The following is a 22270-nucleotide window of genomic DNA, read 5'->3' as shown; positions in this document are numbered from 1 at the left end:
GTGACCTATTTTCACCACAATCAGACCCAAATGTTCCACTCAGAAGTATTGAAAAATCCCAGATTAAAGCCGTGAACAAGCACCAGTCGCCAGAGAACAAGCACACGTGCTGTTTGGAAATATCTGGATAAACTCGGGAAATATTAAAGAGATTCACCCAGAAATGGTGTCATTATTTACTCGCCTCATGCTGTTTCAAACCAATATGACTTTAGTAAGAAACGACATGAAGGTTAGTTTCACAGCTGTGAGAAATGGCTGATTTTATTCGCAAAGCACTGAAGATTATAAAAGGGAAAAGGTAGAGATTCATCACGCACTCGTTCAGATACAAGCAACCCTGATGCTAACCGTGTTCTCTCTACAGGCGGCTAATTCACAGGTTCAATTTCCCTTTGATTGAGCTTCTTAGCTTGACATTGATAGAAAGTTAACATGAAGTTTACGATCATCATCATTTAGCAGCAGATCCTCAAGATGGCACCTGTCTCTTGTGTTATATCACGACAGACCTTCTCATCTTCAGTCTAATGTCAAGAGCTAAGCGGCTGATTCATTCATCAAATCAACAAGTGTCATAACCGGAGAATAACAGAGCAGAACATTTTTCACATTTCACAACGTTGCATTTTGGTTGCAGTTAGGTTACGTTCAGTGTGACATTCTAAAAATGTTCAAGCCGTGAAAAGCCGGTCTGGTATCTCAGCGAGTATTGACACTGACTATCACTGCCTGGAGTCACGGGTTTGAATCCAGGGGTGCTGAGTGACTCCAGTCAGGTCTCCTTAGCAACCAAAATGTCCCGGTTGCTAGGGAGGGTAGAGTCACATGGGGTAACCTCCTCGTGGTGGTGATTAGTGGTTCTCTCAATGGGGCGTGTGGTGAGTTGTGTGTGGATCGTGGAGAGTAACATGAGTCTCCACATGCTGTGTGTCTCCGCGGTGTCATGCACAACGAGTCACGTGATCAGAACGCGCAGATTGACGGTCTCAGAAGCAGAGGCAACTCAGACTTGTCCTCCGCCATCCGGATTGAGTAACAGCGCCACCACGAGGACCTACTAAGTAGTGGGAATTGGGCGTTCCAAATTGGGGAGAAAAGAGGACAAAAAACCAAAACCCAAGAAAAAACATAACGTGCAGTTTACATATTTGTATTACCAAAAAATCTGCGCGAATTACACATTTTGAGAAAAGTTACATTTCAGTTACAATACTTACATTTATACAACCTAAAAGAAATTGGAAATGTAAAAAAAAAAAATCAGCCTTGCAATGATAATATATTCTAATGATGAAAACCAAACCCGAACAAACTACAACGTTTATGAAATGTTTTGTTTGGTTCTTTAAATATCTTAGATTTTTTTGTATGTTCAATTTAATTTTATACCAACTACATAAGTTGTGAAAAAAAGGATGGTTTGGTTACCCACAGTTAAACATAATAATAATCATTTTAACCTTGTTCGACCCCGAGTCCACATGCGTGGACGTTGTATTTTGGATTCACTATACGCAACTGTAATAATAAGTGTGTAAGTGTGTCTGTGTGTGTGTGTGTGTGTGTAGTGTGTGTGTGTGTGAGTATGTGTGTGTGTGTGTGTGTGTGTGTGTGTGTGTGTTTGTCTGTGTGTGTGTGTGTATGTATGTAAGTGTGTGTGTGTCTGTGTGAGTGCGTGTGTGTCTGTGTGTGTGTGTGTATGTAAGTAAGTGTGTGTGTGTGTGTGTGTGTGTGTGTGTGTGTGTGTGTGTGTGTGAGTGTGTGTGTGCGTGTTTGTGATGTTCATACCTCAGTATGGGAGATTTGGCGGGGTGGGGGGGGGTGTGGTCTCCGTCCTGCTGTGGTTTATTGGCCACCTGTTTGTAGATGTTTCGTGCTGTTACACCCAACCAGAGCATCGTGGACAGAGAGGAGTAATGCAACACAATGCCCACCTGAAACACACACACAAATTGAGAAGCATTTATGACTTTATGATTGGGATTTTATTTTTCAATGCGCTCTAAGTCCTCGTGGTGGCGTAGTGACTTGCCTCAATCCGGGTGGCAGAGGACGAATCTCTGTTACCTCCGCATCTGAGACCGTCAATCCGCGCATCTTAACACGTGACTTGTTGAGCACGTTACCGTGGAGACGTAGCACGTGTGGAGGCTTCACGCTATTCTCCGTGGCATCCACACACAACTCACCACACGCCCCACCGAGAGCGAGAACCACATTATAGCGACTACGAGGAGGTTACCCCATGTGACTCTACCCTCCCTAGCAACCGGCCAATTTGGTTGCTAAGGAGACCTGGCTGGAGTCACTCAGCACCCCCTGGACTCAAACTCACGACTCCAGGTGTGATAGTCAGCGACAATACAGTACACTTACAGTGTTATAAGCTATCACTGCACTATACAGTACACTTACAGTGTTATAAGCTGACACAATCACTGCACTATACAGTACACTTACAGTGTTATAAGCTGACACTATCACTGCACTACACAGTACATTTACAGTGTTATAAGCTGACACTATCACTGCACTATACAGTACATTTACAGTGTTATAAGCTGACACTATCACTGCACTACACAGTACATTTACAGTGTTATAAGCTGACACTATCACTGCACTACACAGTACATTTACAGTGTTATAAGCTGACACTATCACTGCACTACACAGTACATTTACAGTGTTATAAGCTGACACTATCACTGCACTACACAGTACATTTACAGTGTTATAAGCTGACACTATCACTGCACTACACAGTACACTTACAGTGTTATAAGCTGACACTGTCACTGCACTACACAGTACACTTACAGTGTTATAAGCTGACACTATCACTGCACTACACAGTACACTTACAGTGTTATAAACTGACACTGTCACTGCACTATACAGTACACTTAGTGTTATAAGCTAACACAATCACTGCACTATACAGTACACTTACAGTGTTATAAACTGACACTGTCACTGCACTATACAGTACACTTACAGTGTTATAAGCTGACACTATCACTGCACTACACAGTACACTTACAGTGTTATAAACTGACACTGTCACTGCACTATACAGTACACTTACAGTGTTATAAGCTGACACAATCACTGCACTATACAGTACACTTACAGTGTTATAAACTGACACTGTCACTGCACTATACAGTACACTTACAGTGTTATAAGCTGACACTATCACTGCACTATACAGTACACTTACAGTGTTATAAGCTGACACTATCACTGCACTACACAGTACACTTACAGTGTTATAAACTGACACTGTCACTGCACTATACAGTACACTTAGTGTTATAAGCTGACACAATCACTGCACTATACAGTACACTTACAGTGTTATAAACTGACACTGTCACTGCACTATACAGTACACTTACAGTGTTATAAGCTGACACTGTCACTGCACTATACAGTACACTTACAGTGTTATAAGCTGACACTATCACTGCACTACACAGTACACTTACAGTGTTATAAACTGACACTGTCACTGCACTATACAGTACACTTACAGTGTTATAAACTGACACTGTCACTGCACTATACAGTACACTTACAGTGTTATAAGCTGACACTGTCACTGCACTATACAGTACACTTACAGTGTTATAAACTGACACTGTCACTGCACTATACAGTACACTTACAGTGTTATAAGCTGACACTGTCACTGCACTATACAGTACACTTACAGTGTTATAAGCTGACACTGTCACTGCACTACACAGTACACTTACAGTGTTATAAGATGACACTCTCACTGCACTACACAGTACATTTACAGTGTTATAAGCTGACACAATCACTGCACTATACAGTACACTTACAGTGTTATAAACTGACACTGTCACTGCACTATACAGTACACTTACAGTGTTATAAGCTGTTATAAGCTGACACAATCACTGCACTATAGAGTACACTTACAGTGTTATAAGCTGACACTATCACTGCACTATACAGTACACTTACAGTGTTATAAGCTGACACTATCACTGCACTACACAGTACACTTACAGTGTTATAAACTGACACTGTCACTGCACTATACAGTACACTTAGTGTTATAAGCTGACACAATCACTGCACTATACAGTACACTTACAGTGTTATAAACTGACACTGTCACTGCACTATACAGTACACTTACAGTGTTATAAGCTGACACTGTCACTGCACTATACAGTACACTTACAGTGTTATAAGCTGACACTATCACTGCACTACACAGTACACTTACAGTGTTATAAACTGACACTGTCACTGCACTATACAGTACACTTACAGTGTTATAAACTGACACTGTCACTGCACTATACAGTACACTTACAGTGTTATAAGCTGACACTGTCACTGCACTATACAATACACTTACAGTGTTATAAACTGACACTGTCACTGCACTATACAGTACACTTACAGTGTTATAAGCTGACACTGTCACTGCACTATACAGTACACTTACAGTGTTATAAGCTGACACTGTCACTGCACTACACAGTACACTTACAGTGTTATAAGATGACACTCTCACTGCACTACACAGTACATTTACAGTGTTATAAGCTGACACAATCACTGCACTATACAGTACACTTACAGTGTTATAAACTGACACTGTCACTGCACTATACAGTACACTTACAGTGTTATAAGCTGTTATAAGCTGACACAATCACTGCACTATAGAGTACACTTACAGTGTTATAAGCTGACACTATCACTGCACTATACAGTACATTTACAGTGTTATAAGCTGACACTATCACTGCACTACACAGTACACTTACAGTGTTATAAGCTGACACTATCACTGCACTATACAGTACACTTACAGTGTTATAAGCTGACAAAATCACTGCACTATACAGTACACTTACAGTGTTATAAGCTGACACTGTCACTGCACTACACAGTACACTTACAGTGTTATAAGCTGACACAATCACTGCACTATACAGTACACTTACAGTGTTATAAACTGACACTATTACTGCACTATACAGTACACTTACAGTGTTATAAGCTGACACAATCACTGCACTATACAGTACACTTACAGTGTTATAAGCTGACACTATTACTGCACTATACAGTACACTTACAGTGTTATAAACTGACACAATCACTGCACTATACAGTACACTTACAGTGTTATAAGCTGACACTATTACTGCACTATACAGTACACTTACAGTGTTATAAGCTGACACAATCACTGCACTATACAGTACACTTACAGTGTTATAAGCTGACACTATTACTGCACTATACAGTACACTTACAGTGTTATAAGCTGACACAATCACTGCACTATACAGTACACTTACAGTGTTATAAGCTGACACAATCACTGCACTACACAGTACATTTACAGTGTTATAAGCTGACACTATTACTGCACTATACAGTACACTTACAGTGTTATAAGCTAACACAATCACTGCACTATACAGTACATTTACAGTGTTATAAGCTGACACTATCACTGCACTATACAGTACACTTACAGTGTTATAAGCTGACACAATCACTGCACTATACAGTACATTTACAGTGTTATAAGCTGACACTATTACTGCACTATACAGTACACTTACAGTGTTATAAGCTGACACAATCACTGCACTATACAGTACATTTACAGTGTTATAAGCTGACACTGTCACTGCACTACACAGTACACTTACAGTGTTATAAGCTGACACAATCACTGCACTATACAGTACATTTACAGTGTTATAAGCTGACACTGTCACTGCACTACACAGTACATTTACAGTATTTTCTTGCAAGGGAATGCATAGAGCGAGAAACAGAAATTCAAGCACACACTGATAAACGCCTAGAATATCAGATAAATATATACGGTTTATATTTGTCTCTCCTCCGTCACTTTCCTCTTATTTTATTAATCTGTAATCTAAATGAAATGCTGCACTGTTATATTCAGTGGGAATCCCTGCTAAATATAATTTCTCTCATCCACTTAGACGTCGCTGTGTTTGCAGAGAGAGCGAATATAATAATCAGATTTTCACTGCGTTCGCATTTCATCACATTGGGAAAATGTTTATTTGTGGAGTTGTGCAAGCAGTGAAAACATCCATGTTCCCTCTCTCTTCCTTGAATTACCCAGAGAGAGAGAGAGAGAGAGAGAGAGAGAGAGAGAGAGAGAGAGAGAGAGAGATAGAAAGAGAGACATTAAGGGCATCACTCGAATTGGGAATTGACAGTGGATTCCCATTACACAGATTACTCTGGCTGCTGTCATCCAGCACTCAAGCAAAGCCAATCAAATCCAGCGTCTGTACAGGCTGCTGAGCAACACAAAACCTTTCAGATGAAATAAATATAAATCAGAGAGTCACCTTGAGTCGGGACGCTGAGCGCCATGTGTGCAGAAACTCCCTTATAGATAGAGATAAACTGACTACCTTTGTTCCAAACCCTAGAGAGCTACCTACCTAGACAACATGTTAGGGGGAAGATCATGATGCCTGTCAAGAACATATCTGTCACTCGAATGAAAGAAAGAAAGAAAGAAAGAAATTATATTTTTCTTATAAGGATAGTTCACCCACAAATGAAAATTATGTCATCATTTACTCTCCCTCATGCTGTTCCAAACCCGTATCCTCGTGCGTCCCCGTTTCCACATGCGTGGACATTGCATTTTGGCTTCGCTATATACAATGCATAATTTAAATTCATTTAAACGGACTGATCACAGTTCAGGAGACTCTGTGCTGTCATTAAAGAGATCAACTTCTGACGCAAGGACTCATGTGACAAAACAACATGGTGATGATCGCAGCTGAGTTTGTCTTTGGGAGAAACGCCAGCAAAACTACATCTGGATGTATTACGTTTTTCCACTGAAACCTGTTTCAGTCAAAAGTTTAGAGTCTGTAGTTTCATACAATGTGAATTTTTTCAAATTTGAGCGATTTATCACGAAACGTCATGCTGCTAAACACAGTGCACATATATGTGGAAAATAGCGCTAGGTTTTCATTAGAAATCCTATTTTTACTGAGTATTATCACATTGAGAATTTATATATGTAGCACACTCTACCCTCTCAGGAATGACGTACCTGAGCTCTTAGGGCGGGTACTCGGGTTCAAACTTTGCAGTCTCTCGACTAATTATAAGGGAACTCTCTTAACACCCTTTAACACAATACCCAATTTCCTCTCCTGAACTAGAACCATGCATTTAAAGTGAATGTGAATTAACCCAATGGAAATATTCAGGTTAATCTTCAACCAAACCAATTAGTAAAATTAATGAAATCACATCAAGTAAACAATTACAGTGTTTATTAAAAAACAAATATGAATTTAAATGAAATAGGAAAAAATGAAACTAGAAAGATGATAAATAAACAGTAAACTACAATTACCTGTCTATTCTAGAGTGATGTCACATAAATGTAGTTGGAATATTTTAGAAATACACAATCTCTATGATTAATGTACTTTTAGAATGGTATGACAACCCACAGATGAATATGAATATTAACAATTAAGTATAACTTATGATAAATAAAATGCCTCTCAATATGGTTTTAACACTTTTTAAATGCACCATCCAATCTATTTACATATATATGAACTGCCCTTTACAGAAAATAAATAACAATAAATCGAACGCTTCTTATGAAAATGCTATGGCAGTTATAAATGAACATATAAACACATTAACTGACGTGGGCCCACACACACACACACACACACACACACACACACACACACACACACACACACACACACACACACACACACACACACACACACACACACACACACGCGCGCTCACCCCTCGTTGCAGGCCTGTATCGTTGCTCGCGTGCGTTGTGGCCACAAAATAAAGAGATAATTGGCCGCTTCACTCCGAAGAGCCAAATAAACATTAAATGGGATACCTTCAATCCGTAAGTAATGAGTCCTCCCGTGTTAGGAAACTCCGATCACTCACTTCGTCCCTGATATGCGCGTCCTGGACTCTTTACGATCCCTCGTTGCCAGGGGAACCCTGAACCCCTCGGCGATTCAGGGCGCTACCTGGATGTGCAGTCGTGCAGCTCCTCCTTATCACCGTTATTCACGTTGATAAAGTCTGCTTTATTATTTAGATACTCAAGTTACTACTTAGTTAGCACCAACTCGTATGGAACTCACACAAGTGTATACAAACTAAAAGATAACTTGCAGCCAGCGAACCCTTGGTTAAACAAAATCTCTGCTGAATATAATAATCAGAAATAAATCAACCAATCCTGGTCGGATTAATCACTATTCTCTCACACATTCAGCACGGCGCGTTTCAACACACACCTTCATCCATCCACCCTCTCTCCTTTCTCCTTTCTTTTTTTCCCTTCCCAACTTCCAAGACCTAATCATACATACATTACATAGGTATCAGGCGGGCTTAATAACTTATGCTCCAATGAATAAAGGACAAACCCTAACTTGTTTGTAAAACCCACGTTTTGCACATGTACATTACAACCAAACTCTACCACAGAATGATGCTCTTAAAGGCGCAGATCCCATTTACACATCGTAAAGAAATATAAACTTAGTACCCAAGAAACATTATTTGAAAGGGTCTTAAATACTCGAGCTTAACTTTTAGGGGAAAATCACCAGGGTTACATATATACTGTATATATATATATACATATGTATAGTGCACAGGGTGAATTTCTACTGTTCTGAGACCAGTGCAGACAGACAGCACACTGGTGGTTAAGTCATACCCTAAATAGGGAGCAAGGGAGCAACCTATGGCTTTCCTATGCAGTTAAGTGCATTCACTACAAACTTCCTATTTAAAGTTCAGTTTCAGGCTGCATGTTTGGCAGACGTGGGACAATGATAATCAGGTAGGCAAAAATATTTTTTTCTGTACAGATTTTTATTTGTGCTTTTCCCAGTACACAGGTGTTCGCTGTCCTTTTCTGCACATCACGGCGCCGTTTTGAGGTCCGTTCTGCATAACACGGCGGCTATATTTTTGCTTATCGCGGTGAGTATTGACGCTGACTATCACAGCTGGAGTCGTGAGTTTGAATCCAGGGCGTGCTGAGTGACTCCAGTCAGGTCTCCTTAGCAACCAAATTGGGCCGGTTGCTAGGGAGGGTAGAGTCACATGGGGTAACCTCCTCGTGGTGGTGATTAGTGGTTCTCTCAATGGGGTGTGTGGTGAGTTGTGTGTGGATCGTGGAGAGTAGCATGAGCCTCCACATGCTGTGAGTCTCAGCGGTGTCATGCACAACAAGTCACGTGATCAGATGCACGGATTTCTTTTGACCACTTGAGTTTGGATTTTGAGGTGAGTGTCTTTGATTGCATGATGATAAACCATATATCAACTAATACATCTGTGTATTTCAGAATGATTATAAAGCGTTAAAAAAAGTAAAAGACAAGAAAGAAAAGCCCTATAATCCGGTGCACAGTTTCTCTTAATATTCCCAATAATAGTGACTCCAGTCAGGTCTCCTAAGCAACCAGATTGGCCCGGTTGCTAGGGAGGGTAGAGTTGTGCGTGGATGCCGCGGAGAATAGCGTGAAGCCTCCACATGCACCATGTCTCCACGGTAACGCGCTCAACAAGCCACGTGATAAGATGCGCAGATTGACAGTGTCAGACGTGGAGGCAACTGAGATTCGTCCTCCGCCACAAATTATATCGTGATATAACATTTTGGTCATATCGCCCACCCCTGTTGTGGACCCGTGGCATAGCCAGAAACGAGGCTCTGGGTGTGCCAAGAAAAAAAGAGGGTGTGCAAGAACTGGACATGTACCGTTGCCTTTTTTTTTTGCATTAAAGAAATGTTTATGTTATAATGACTTTACAAATAATGCCAATTTTATCAGTGGATAAAACGGCGGCATAATCTGTCTGTCTACTGTTTGTAAAATTGTTAATTGATTAGCACTGTCGCCTCACAGCGTTTGAGTCCCAGCTCAACTAGGGCCTGTGTGGAGTTTGCATGTTCTTCCCTTATTTGAGTCTGTTTCTTCCGGGTGCTCCGGATTCCCCCACAAGTCCAAAAACATGCAGGTTAAGTGAATTGGAGACTCTAAATTGCCCCGTATGTGTATGTTTGAGTAAGAGTCCCCCAGTCATGGGGGTGGCATCAGGAAGGGCATCCAGAATAAAACTTGTGCCAAATCAAATATACACTCACCTAAAGGATTATTAGGAACACCTGTTCAATTTCTCATTAATGCAATTATCTAATCAACCAATCACATGGCAGTTGCTTCAATGCATTTAGGGGTGTGGTCCTGGTCAAGACAATCTCCTGAACTCCAAACTGAATGTCAGAATGGGAAAGAAAGGTGATTTAAGCAATTTTGAGCGTGGCATGGTTGTTGGTGCCAGACGGGCCGGTCTGAGTATTTCACAATCTGCTCAGTTACTGGGATTTTCACGCACAACCATTTCTAGGGTTTACAAAGAATGGTGTGAAAAGGAAAAACATCCAGTATGCGGCAGTCCTGTGGGAGAAAATGCCTTGTTGATGCTAGAGGTCAGAGGAGAATGGGCCGACTGATTCAAGCTGATAGAAGAGCAACTTTGCCTGAAATAACCACTCGTTACAACCGAGGTATGCAGCAAAGCATTTGTGAAGCCACAACACGCACAACCTTGAGGCGGATGGGCTACAACAGCAGAAGACCCCACCGGGTACCACTCATCTCCACTACAAATAGGAAAAAGAGGCTACAATTTGCAAGAGCTCACAAAATTGGACAGTTGAAGACTGGAAAAATGTTGCCTGGTCTGATGAGTCTCGATTTCTGTTGAGACATTCAGATGGTAGAGTCAGAATTTGGCATAAACAGAATGAGAACATGGATCCATCATGCCTTGTTACCACTGTGCAGGCTGGTGGTGGTGGTGTAATGGTGTGGGGGATGTTTTCTTGGCACACTTTAGGCCCCTTAGTGCCAATTGGGCATTGTTTAAATGCCACGGCCTACCTGAGCATTGTTTCTGACCATGTCCATCCCTTTATGGCCACCATGTACCCATCCTCTGATGGCTACTTCCAGCAGGATAATGCACCATGTCACAAAGCTTGAATCATTTCAAATTGGTTTCTTGAACATGACAATGAGTTCACTGTACTAAAATGGCCCCCACAGTCACCAGATCTCAACCCAATAGAGCATCTTTGGGATGTGGTGGAACGGGAGCTTCGTGCCCTGGATGTGCATCCCACAAATCTCCATCAACTGCAAGATGCTATCCTATCAATATGGGCCAACATTTCTAAAGAATGCTTTCAGCACCTTGTTGAATCAGTGCCACGTAGAATTAAGGCAGTTCTGAAGGCGAAAGGGGGTCAAACACAGTATTAGTATGTGTTCCTAATAATCCTTTAGGTGAGTGTATATATGGGTACTATCCCTAAGTGGACCCTGCACAAAAGGTGGGACAAGAGGAAAGAGAGAGACTGTTTGGGAAATTCTTCATGCAGAGAGTAAACCAATCTTAATATGCACGGCTTCCTTAAGACCAACAGTTTTGAGAATGCCGTTTTGCACATACCTAAAATGCCTGCAGGGCTCAAGACCTAATACAAGACACACACAGGCATCACATACACAAATGACCTCAATGCACTTATGTAACTGTACAGTGTCCCTTCTTCTTCCGTCTATAATGTGAGATCAATGCAGTCGAGCTACACAATAGCTGAAGCCCTTTAGCACTGAAGACGAGAGTAAAGTCATTCTTACTCTCACACAACACATCTTCTATTAAACCAATCAAAAGCCTCTAAAAGCCCCTGAGGCACGACGGCGAGTGCAAATATATGAGGCTCTCCACAGACTAACTTCATTTTCATTAAGGTCACAACCCATATGCATAGGGAACTACCAATAGGGCACTTTCAAATATGTACATTTTGTAAAGCACTGTTTTTGGACTGGTGGGTCGCAGGTCTGTTTGGATTCGCGGCCATTAGGGAAAGAACAATGCCAGGGTTCTCCCTTCACTTACATTATTTCCAGAGGCCGCCCAAGCAAAATCTTGTGTTCTGCATTTCTAATTATGCTTCTCATCTGACACATGAATGTTTCACGTGAGTGTGGCAGGTGCTATCTCTGGACACGCTCAAGCAGGTCAAGAAAATGAGGACTGTATATCTGGAGGGCTCGTGCATAAACCGGACTTCCCTTGATAATACGCACAGACCATAAAACTGATCTTCTAGTTAAAGGCGCTACTTGTGCTTATATAGCATTGCGCTGTAAATATAATTGGCTTTAAAGTCTTAAAAAACTTTTAGATATGTTGGTAATGTATCTATAACTAGTATAATAAAGTATATAATATATATGGATGTTTATTTAACTTTGGGCATTTTCATGAAAACAAACAGATTTATTTATTTAAGTTTTATTTTATTTTATTCTCATTAAAACTATATTGCAAAACATTTATCAGGCCTTCATCATTTATTTTTGGTACTTCTCAAGTGTCTTTTATGTTTAAATTTGACTGTTTTAGTTCCAGACTTTCCATATTAAAGTATGACAATATATTAAAAAAACACAAATGATTCCATGTTTAACTACGATCATCTACAGAAAGACTGAAATAAACCATTTCAATATTTATTGTGTTTAAAAATTGTGAGTGTGACATGTGTTTTAAGGATGCATAACTTTCTAGAAATCCACAGCACTGAAAGTGAAAAGTTGAGAAAATATCTTATACAATAAAATCAACAGCACAGAAATATGGATAGTTTAAAATGCGAAAAATTTCAGTATAAAACAAAGAGAAACACTTATATTGAAGCCCACATTTATTATGCATTAATACAGTCTCATAAATCACCTTGTAATATGTTATAATGTCTCATAAGTAAGTGTAACAATAATTAGAATACATTATAATACTTAATATTTAATACTAAATAATAATAATATGAATATGAATATGTAAGTGTTATAATGCATTATACTCTAAGGTATCAGTATGAATAGGTAAGTGTTTTAATGCATTATACTCTAAGGTATAAGTACGAATAGGTAAGTGTTATAACGCATTACACACTAAGGTATAAGTATGAATAGGTAAGTGTTATAATGCATTATACTCTAAGGTATAAGTATGAATAGGTAACTGTTATAACGCATTATTCTCTTAGGAGTAAGTATGAATAGGTAAGTGTTATAATGCATTATACTCTAAGGAATAAGTATGAATAGGTAACTGTTATAACGCATTATTCTCTTAGGAGTAAGTATGAATAGGTAAGTGTTATAATGCATTATACTCTAAGGTATAAAAATGAATAGGTAGGTGTTATAATGCATTATACTCTAAGGTATAAATATGAATAGGTATAAATATGAATAGGTAAGTGTTATAATGCATTATACTCTAAGGTATAAGTATGAATAGGTAAGTGTTATAATACATTATACTCTAAGGTATAAGTATGAATAGGTAACTGTTATAACGCATTATTCTCTAAGGAGTAAGTATGAATAGGTAAGTGTTATAATGCATTATACTCTAAGGAATAAGTATGAATAGGTAAGTGTTATAATGCATTATACTCTAAGGTATAAGTATGAATAGGTAAGTGTAACTGTTATAACGCATTATACTCTAAGGTATAAGTATGAATAGGTAAGTGTTATAATGCATTATACTCTAAGATATAAGTATGAATAGGTAAGTGTTATAATGCATTACTCTCTAAGGTATAAGTATGAATAGGTAAGTGTTATAATGCATTACACTCTAAGGTATAAGTATGTATAGGTAAGTGTTATAATGCATTATACTCTAAGGTATAAGTATGAATAGGTAAGTGTTATAACGCATTATACTCTAAGGTATAAGTATGAATAGGTGAGTGTTATAACGCATTATACTCTAAGGTATAAGTATGAATATGTGAGTGTTATAATGCATTATACTCTAAGGTATAAGTATGAATAGGTGAGTGTTATAACGCATTATACTCTAAGGTATAAGTATGAATAGGTAAATGTTATAATGCATTATACTCTAAGGTATAAGTATGAATAGGTAACTGTTATAATGCATTATACTCTAAGGTATAAGTATGAATAGGCAAGTGTTATAATGCATTATACTCTAAGGTATAAGTATGAATAGGTAAGTGTTATAATGCATTACCCTCTAAGGTATAAGTATGAATAGGTAAGTGTTATAATGCATTACACTCTAAGGTATAAGTATGAATAGGTAAGTGTTATAATGCATTATACTCTAAGGTATAAGTATGAATAGGTAAGTGTTATAATGCATTATACTCTAAGGTATAAGTATGAATAGGTAAGTGTTATAATGCATTATATTCTAAGGTATAAGTATGAATAGGTAAGTGTTATAACGCATTATACTCTAAGGTATAAGTATGAATAGGTAAGTGTTATAACGCATTATACTCTAAGGTATAAGTATGAATATGTAAGTGTTATAATGCATTACACTCTAAGGTATAAGTATGAATAGGTAAATGTTATAACGCATTATACTCTAAGGTATAAGTATGAATAGGTAAGTGTTATAACGCATTATACTCTAAGGTATAAGTATGAATAGGTAACTGTTTTAACGCATTATACTCTAAGGTATAAGTATGAATAGGTAAGTGTTATAATGCATTATACTCTAAGGTATAAGTATGAATAGGTAAGTGTTATAATGCATTATACTCTAAGGTATAAGTATGAATAGGTGAAGTGTTATAACGCATTATACTCTAAGGTATAAGTATGAATAGGTAAGTGTTATAATGCATTACACTCTAAGGTATAAGTATGAATAGGTAAGTGTTATAATGCATTATACTCTAAGGTATAAGTATGAATAGGTAAGTGTTATAATGCATTATACTCTAAGGTATAAGTATGAATAGGTAAGTGTTATAATGCATTATACTCTAAGGTATAAGTATGAATAGGTAAGTGTTATAATGCATTATACTCTAAGGTATAAGTATGAATAGGTGAGTGTTATAATGCATTATACTCTAAGGTATAAGTATGAATAGGTAAGTGTTATAATGCATTATACTCTAAGGTATAAGTATGAATAGGTAAGTGTTATAACGCATTATACTCTAAGGTATAAGTATGAATAGGTAAGTGTTATAATGCATTATACTCTAAGGTATAAGTATGAATAGGTAAGTGTTATAACGCATTATACTCTAAGGTATAAGTATGAATAGGTAAGTGTTATAATGCATTATACTCTAAGGTATAAGTATGAATAGGTAAGTGTTATAATGCATTATACTCTAAGGTATAAGTATGAATAGGTAAGTGTTATAATGCATTATACTCTAAGGTATAAGTATGAATAGGTAAGTGTTATAATGCATTATACTCTAAGGTATAAGTATGAATAGGTAAGTGTTATAATGCATTATACTCTAAGGTATAAGTATGAATAGGTAAGTGTTATAATGCATTATACTCTAAGGTATAAGTATGAATAGGTAAGTGTTATAATGCATTATACTCTAAGGTATAAGTATGAATAGGTAAGTGTTATAATGCATTATACTCTAAGGTATAAGTATGAATAGGTAAGTGTTATAATGCATTATACTCTAAGGTATAAGTATGAATAGGTAAGTGTTATAATGCATTATACTCTAAGGTATAAGTATGAATAGGTAAATGTTATAACGCATTATACTCTAAGGTATAAGTATGAATAGGTAAGTGTTATAATGCATTATACTCTAAGGTATAAGTATGAATAGGTAACTGTTTTAACGCATTATACTCTAAGGTATAAGTATGAATACTTATATGAATAGGTAACTGTTATAACGCATTATACTCTAAGGTATAAGTATGAATAGGTAAGTGTTATAATGCATTATACTCTAAGGTATAAGTATGAATAGGTAAGTGTTATAATGCATTATACTCTAAGGTATAAGTATGAATAGGTAAGTGTTATAATGCATTATACTCTAAGGTATAAGTATGAATAGGTAAGTGTTATAATGCATTATACTCTAAGGTATAAGTATGAATAGGTAAGTGTTATAATGCATTATACTCTAAGGTATCAGTATGAATAGGTAAGTGTTATAATGCATTATACTCTAAGGTATAAGTATGAATAGGTAAGTGTTATAATGCATTATACTCTAAGGTATAAGTATGAATAGGTAAGTGTTATAATGCATTACACTCTAAGGTATAAGTATGAATAGGTAAGTGTTATAATGCATTATACTCCAAGATATAAGTATGAATAGAGAAAGTTTTATAGTGTATTATAACTGTAGTTATAATCATTTATGAGAAGTTTATAGTGCATTATAAATATGAGCTTCACAGAAAACACTACCAAACAAACAATTAGAAATTAAAACCTCTCATATTTTTTGACCTCCTGAGATCACAATAAACATTTCATGTTTCAGCACCTTTTACTGTATATTTCCTAAAATCATAACTTCAGTGTCAGGCTTTATTTTGTATTCTATTAGTGGAAAGTGCCTTGAGGTCACCAGTAAAACAGAGCAAATAAAACACACGGCAAGTAGACACGAATAATCAGTTATTACGGGCGACAAAGTATTGAAAGAGTCAATCTGAGCATGAGAGATAAAGAGTGCACTGATGAAAAGACTCACGGCCTGGCAGATGATGGGGTATTTGATTCGGTTGATGCCTCCGGCGAACACGGCAAACGTCAGCGCCGTATGAAAGCAGAAGTTCAGCAGCATGTGCCATCCCTTCTGACTGATCCGGATCGTGCTGTAAAACAGGATAAAGCGCACACACAACATATGGTCAACATGTGCAGACACGGTTAAATCAATTAATGTGCATTTGAGTATTAGAAAGATGAGATATATCTACAGGTCAACACAGAACACAGGCTGTAGAGTAGTGAGATACATTGAGCCCGTTTACACACACAGCAATACGCTGATAACTCCTAAAATCAGCTTATTTAAAAAATCTGATGAAGAAATAATCGTGTTATTCTCTGCTTTTGACATCAAACCGTGAAGAGGCATGCGCACAAAATAGCATTATACGTTAATCAAGACGCCTCGTATTGGGCTAGAAGAAAGCTGGCAACCCTATGTGCAACATGCATGCATTTGACATCCTTTAATTATTTGATTATGCATACTTGGATAGACAGATGAAGACTGTAGCCATAAACTTTCCATACCTCGACTAAAACAGCACATGTAAACGTAATAAGTGTACTTCATATAGGTAAAAATGCTTTAAAAAACGCTATCCCAGAGGGAAAATATCACCGCTTCATAAAAAGTTACGTTCTAATTCTCTCATAAATCATTCGCCCACTCAGGCAGGAAGGAACTGAGGTGCCCGCTTCACTGGGTCAACAGTTTTAACCTGGCATCCCTCCATTAAATCGTGCCAATGCCCGTACGCGTGTGTGTCTGACACAATGCTCTGATGGACTTTTAAATAGATGCTCATAGCATTTCCATTCACACTCTTCATAAAGTCTGTGATGTGGAGTTAAATACACTTGCGTTGTGACGGAGGCACCTGTCACAACTGCTGTATCCCATCATCAACAACAGTGCATGTTTCCCTAATTAATCTACAGCCTAAAAACTGATGAACTGTTTCACACAGGAAATGATGGCCCTTATTTAATGACTATATGAAACATCTCAGAAGGAAAAGAGAGACACATCTCTAGATAATAAAATAAGGCAAACAGTGAGTCAGTGGTTTCCCTGAACACAGAGACTGAATGCACAATGCAAGTAGTGCTTTTTAGTTGCATTAAAGGACTTTTTTGGGGGTTCATTATGAGATAAGCTCTGTGGACAGAATCCATTGGAAAACAACTGGGAAGTTGTCAAATTAAAATACACAGAATTTACAATGGAAGTCTATGGGGCATGACACTCATTTTAAACTCAAAGGCCTTAAATTATGCATCCAGATTTCCCTTGATGATGGCAAGCGGTCCAGACCCCGAAGCAGCAAAGCAGCCCCAAATCATGATGCTCCCTCCACCGTACTTCACCGTAGGGATGATGTTTTCATGTTGGTATGCGGTGCCCTTTCTACACCATATATAATGCTGTGTGTTCTTCCCAAACAATTCAACATTAGTTTAATCAGTCCACAAAACATTTTCCCAGTGTTGTAGAGTGTCAAGGTGGTCTCTGGCAAACTTCAGGTGTGCAGCAATGTTTTTGTCGGAAAGCAGCAGCTTCCTTCGTGATGTCCTGCCATGAACACCGTTCCTGTTTAATGTTTTCTGTATATTAGACTCATGAACAGAGATGTTAACCAGTTCCAATGATTCCTTCAAGTCTTTATCTGTCACTCAAGGGCTCTTCTATACCTCATTGAGCATTCTGCAGTGATCCCTTTGAGTCATCTTGACTGGACGGCCACTTCTATAGAGAGTACATATAGTACTAAATCACCTCCATTTATAGACAGTTTGTCTAACTGTGGACAGATGAATATCTAACGGCCACTTCTAGAGAGAGTACCTATAGTACTAAATCACCTCCATTTATAGACAGTTTGTCTAACTGTGGACAGATGAATATCTAACGGCCACTTCTAGAGAGAGTACCTATAGTACTAAATCACCTCCATTTATAGACAGTTTGTCTAACTGTGGACAGATGAATATCTACCGGCCACTTCTAGAGACAGTACCTATAGTACTAAACCATCTCCATTTATAGACAGTTTGTCTAACTGTGGACAGATGAATATCTAACGGCCACTTCTAGTGAGAGTACCTATAGTACTAAATCATCTCCATTTATAGACAGTTTGTCTAACTGTGGACAGATGAATATCTAACGACCACTTCTAGAGAGAGTACCTATAGTACTAAATCATCTCCATTTATAGACAGTTTGTCTAACTGTGGACAGATGAATATCTAACTGACCACTTCTAGTGAGAGTACCTATAGTACTAAATCATCTCCATTTATAGACAGTTTGTCTAACTGTGGACAGATGAATATCTAACGACCACTTCTAGTGAGAGTACATATAGTACTAAATCATCTCCATTTATAGACAGTTTGTCTCACTGTGGACAGATGAATATCTAACGACCACTTCTAGTGAGAGTACCTATAGTACTAAATCATCTCCATTTATAGACAGTTTGTCTAACTGTGGACAGATGAATATCTAACGGCCACTTCTAGAGAGAGTACCTATAGTACTAAACCATCTCCATTTATAGACAGTTTGTCTAACTGTGGACAGATGAATATCTAACGGCCACTTCTAGTGAGAGTACCTATAGTACTAAATCACCTCCATTTATAGACAGTTTGTCTAACTGTGCACAGATGAATATCTAACGACCACTTCTAGTGAGAGTACCTATAGTACTAAATCATCTCCATTTATAGACAGTTTCTCTAACTGTGGACAGATGAATATCTAACGGCCACTTCTAGTGAGAGTACCTATAGTACAAAGGGTTCACATATTTTTCTTGCCACTGTACAAACACGAAATAGAATGTGTGCACGAAACTAAACTGAACCTAACAAAACCAGCTTCTGAAACTAACTCAAACTAAAATGTGAAATTTATATATATATATATATATAAATTTGCCGCTGACACATGATGAATGTTCCTTGTCATTCGGTGTTCTGTGTATTTTGTTAATAAAATAAAAAAACGTGTTTATAATAATGCATTTGCAATCGGAAATATCCAAATCTCATAAAACCTGTCTGGGTCATATTATATTATATATTTTTGTATATTTTTTATAGAATTTATATTTTGCATAAAGAAAACAAAGCCTATTTCCAGAACCACTAAATGTTTTTGCACTGTGATATTATCAAACTCTCATTATCCATGACATGTTATGCAAGACTTCAACATTATATGTATCAACATGATGCTGCTCAATACAGCTAAATGCATATTGAACCTAGAGTATTTTATTTTAGGGATATTTGCAAACATAAAACAATTTTAATTGAGTTTTATTTCTTAGAAGAAGAAAAAAAACAATAGAGAACTGAGCTTCAGTAATTAGGTAACGACGAGGGCATTTTTAAAATATATGTCAGACATACGACTCTCGGAGTGGTACGCATGACTCACAGTCAACAGCACAACATGAAAACCCTCCACGGAAAATCACACTGCAAACTGAGATGAAAGCCGAGCAACACGCGTGTGACGAGATGAGAATCTGACAGACTCTCTTGTGACACATCAGTGTCTTTATGATGGAAGATCAATAGAGCTCAACTATTTCAAGTGTGTGTGTGTGTGTGTGTGTGTGTGTGTGTGTGTGTGTGTGTGTGTGTGTGTGTGTGTGTGTGTGTGTGTGTGTGTGTGTGTGTGTTTTATTAAAGAGGGTAAATCAACAATCATTATGATTGTGATGGGTGAGTCAGCCCAAAACCTTCACAAGTACATTTAAACTAAAGTTAAAGAGCTGCAAAATACACTCACAACTGTAGACAACATGAGAAAACAAGTGCACAGCTGAGTTGTATAGTAATACATAATAGTAACTATTGATATTTAAATAAAAATATTTTATGCAAATTATTCTATAAGAAAACAGAATGTAATTTGTCATCATGTGATTTATGTGCATGGTTGGGAAGGTTACATTTAAAAGATGTTTAGGGCAGTATGGAGACCCTATTGTTCTTCTAAGGATAATAATAAGACAAGTTATTATTATTATTATTATTATTACTCTTTTCAAGGTATTCAGTACTTTTGGGGTATTTAACATGTGTGAAAACTCTTGAAATTGTGCACACACATTAGCGTCGTCGGCCATTAGTTCTGGGCAAAGTCATGTGTGTGTGTGTGTGGGGGGGCCCTTGAAAATGGGCATGTAAGATGGTTTATTTAGCACCCCCATTTACACCTACAATCACCAAAATTAGTACATATAAAGTTCTCATTAAACGGAACAACTTTCATAATTATAGTCATTAGGGCCGCCCAACAGGAAGTAGGCCATTTTGGATTTCTTGGATTTTTTAATTTTGCAGTCTGTTTTGTTTTAAATACTCCTTGCGAACAGATTTTGATATATTGAACGGTGTTGCCATGGCTAGGCATTCAATGAATGGCGAAAAATGGGAAACAGGAAGTGTCTCATATCTTCTGTGTGCAATGTGTGATTTACATCTAAATTGAGATGTATGTTTAGTCTTGGGGGCTAATCACATGGATTTGACTATTCTGGGTCACAGTCATATCGCCACCACCTGGCAGCAGGAAGTGTTGCTCTTACAACAGACTTTAATATAGTCCTTTTATATTTACCCAAATTGCTTCAGAATTGTTTAGAATAATGCCAAATGCATGTGTCCACCTTGCATTGTTTTCCTGAAAGCGGGTAGAAATGGACCGGTTTTGCTTGTGCCCGTCATCGCTACTTTCAGATATTTTTGTACTTGTTTTTACTTCTGCAGTTGGTCTTTACAAGTATTTCAGTGTGAGGCATACACTCACACCATGTAATTCCCAGAATGCACTGAAGGCATCTGATATGGAAGCGCTCTAAGGACTTAATGTGATGGCTGTAGGTTACCCAAGCTTCACATTTTGCTGTACTTTTGGCTCTGGTCTACACTATAACAGCACTGAGAATGAAGACTCACGGAAACGCTCTCTATAAATGCATGCTTTGGAAAACAAAGGAGTAAAAATCTGAAACTCAAATGCACAAAACACGGAACAGAATGCGTGCATGAAATCAAAACCAACTAAAACTTGAAATATGAGATCGCAACTTTGGTAAAGCCATATGGTGAATCTCTCTCATAGGTGCCCTACCTGTGGTGCACTATGTAGGTGATGATGGAGGCAAACAGGCAGAGCAGCATGACGGCTGTGCAGGCGTACACCACCGGGTGCAGGAACTCGCCCGGATACGGAGGAAACGACAACACCTTCTTCAGATCCTGAGAGACACACAGACAGCCAGAGAGAGAGAATCCAATTTCAACAGTTTGAAGAGGGCATTTGTAGTGAGAAGTATACTATTATCTAACATAACATGTTCTCCGGGTTATCCATACATTTGTGTACACCTAGGAAGTGACATTACGGAACATTTATTAAAACAAAAACACGTCACCGCTGAGACTCACAGTATGTGGAGGCTCATGCTACTCTCCACGATCCACACACAACTCACCACACGCCCCACTGAGA

General features: G+C 37.9%; 1 protein-coding gene across 1 annotated transcript in view; it reads right to left on the bottom strand.

Moving 5' to 3' along the window:
- The window catches only part of LOC127660790 (adhesion G protein-coupled receptor A3-like), a 222840-nt gene that overhangs the window by 26314 nt on the left and 174256 nt on the right, over nucleotides 1-22270 (bottom strand). The window contains 3 exon segments of the mRNA XM_052151208.1: nucleotides 1792-1937; nucleotides 16712-16835; nucleotides 21890-22017. Of these exon segments, the coding sequence (XP_052007168.1) occupies nucleotides 1792-1937; nucleotides 16712-16835; nucleotides 21890-22017 (398 nt within the window).

The sequence above is a fragment of the Xyrauchen texanus genome, chromosome 20 (assembly GCF_025860055.1).
Source record: "Xyrauchen texanus isolate HMW12.3.18 chromosome 20, RBS_HiC_50CHRs, whole genome shotgun sequence".
In the NCBI taxonomy this organism is placed as follows: Eukaryota; Metazoa; Chordata; class Actinopteri; order Cypriniformes; family Catostomidae; genus Xyrauchen; species Xyrauchen texanus.
Note: the sequence above shows the minus strand (reverse complement) of the source record. Positions and strands in the feature narration are given on the sequence as shown.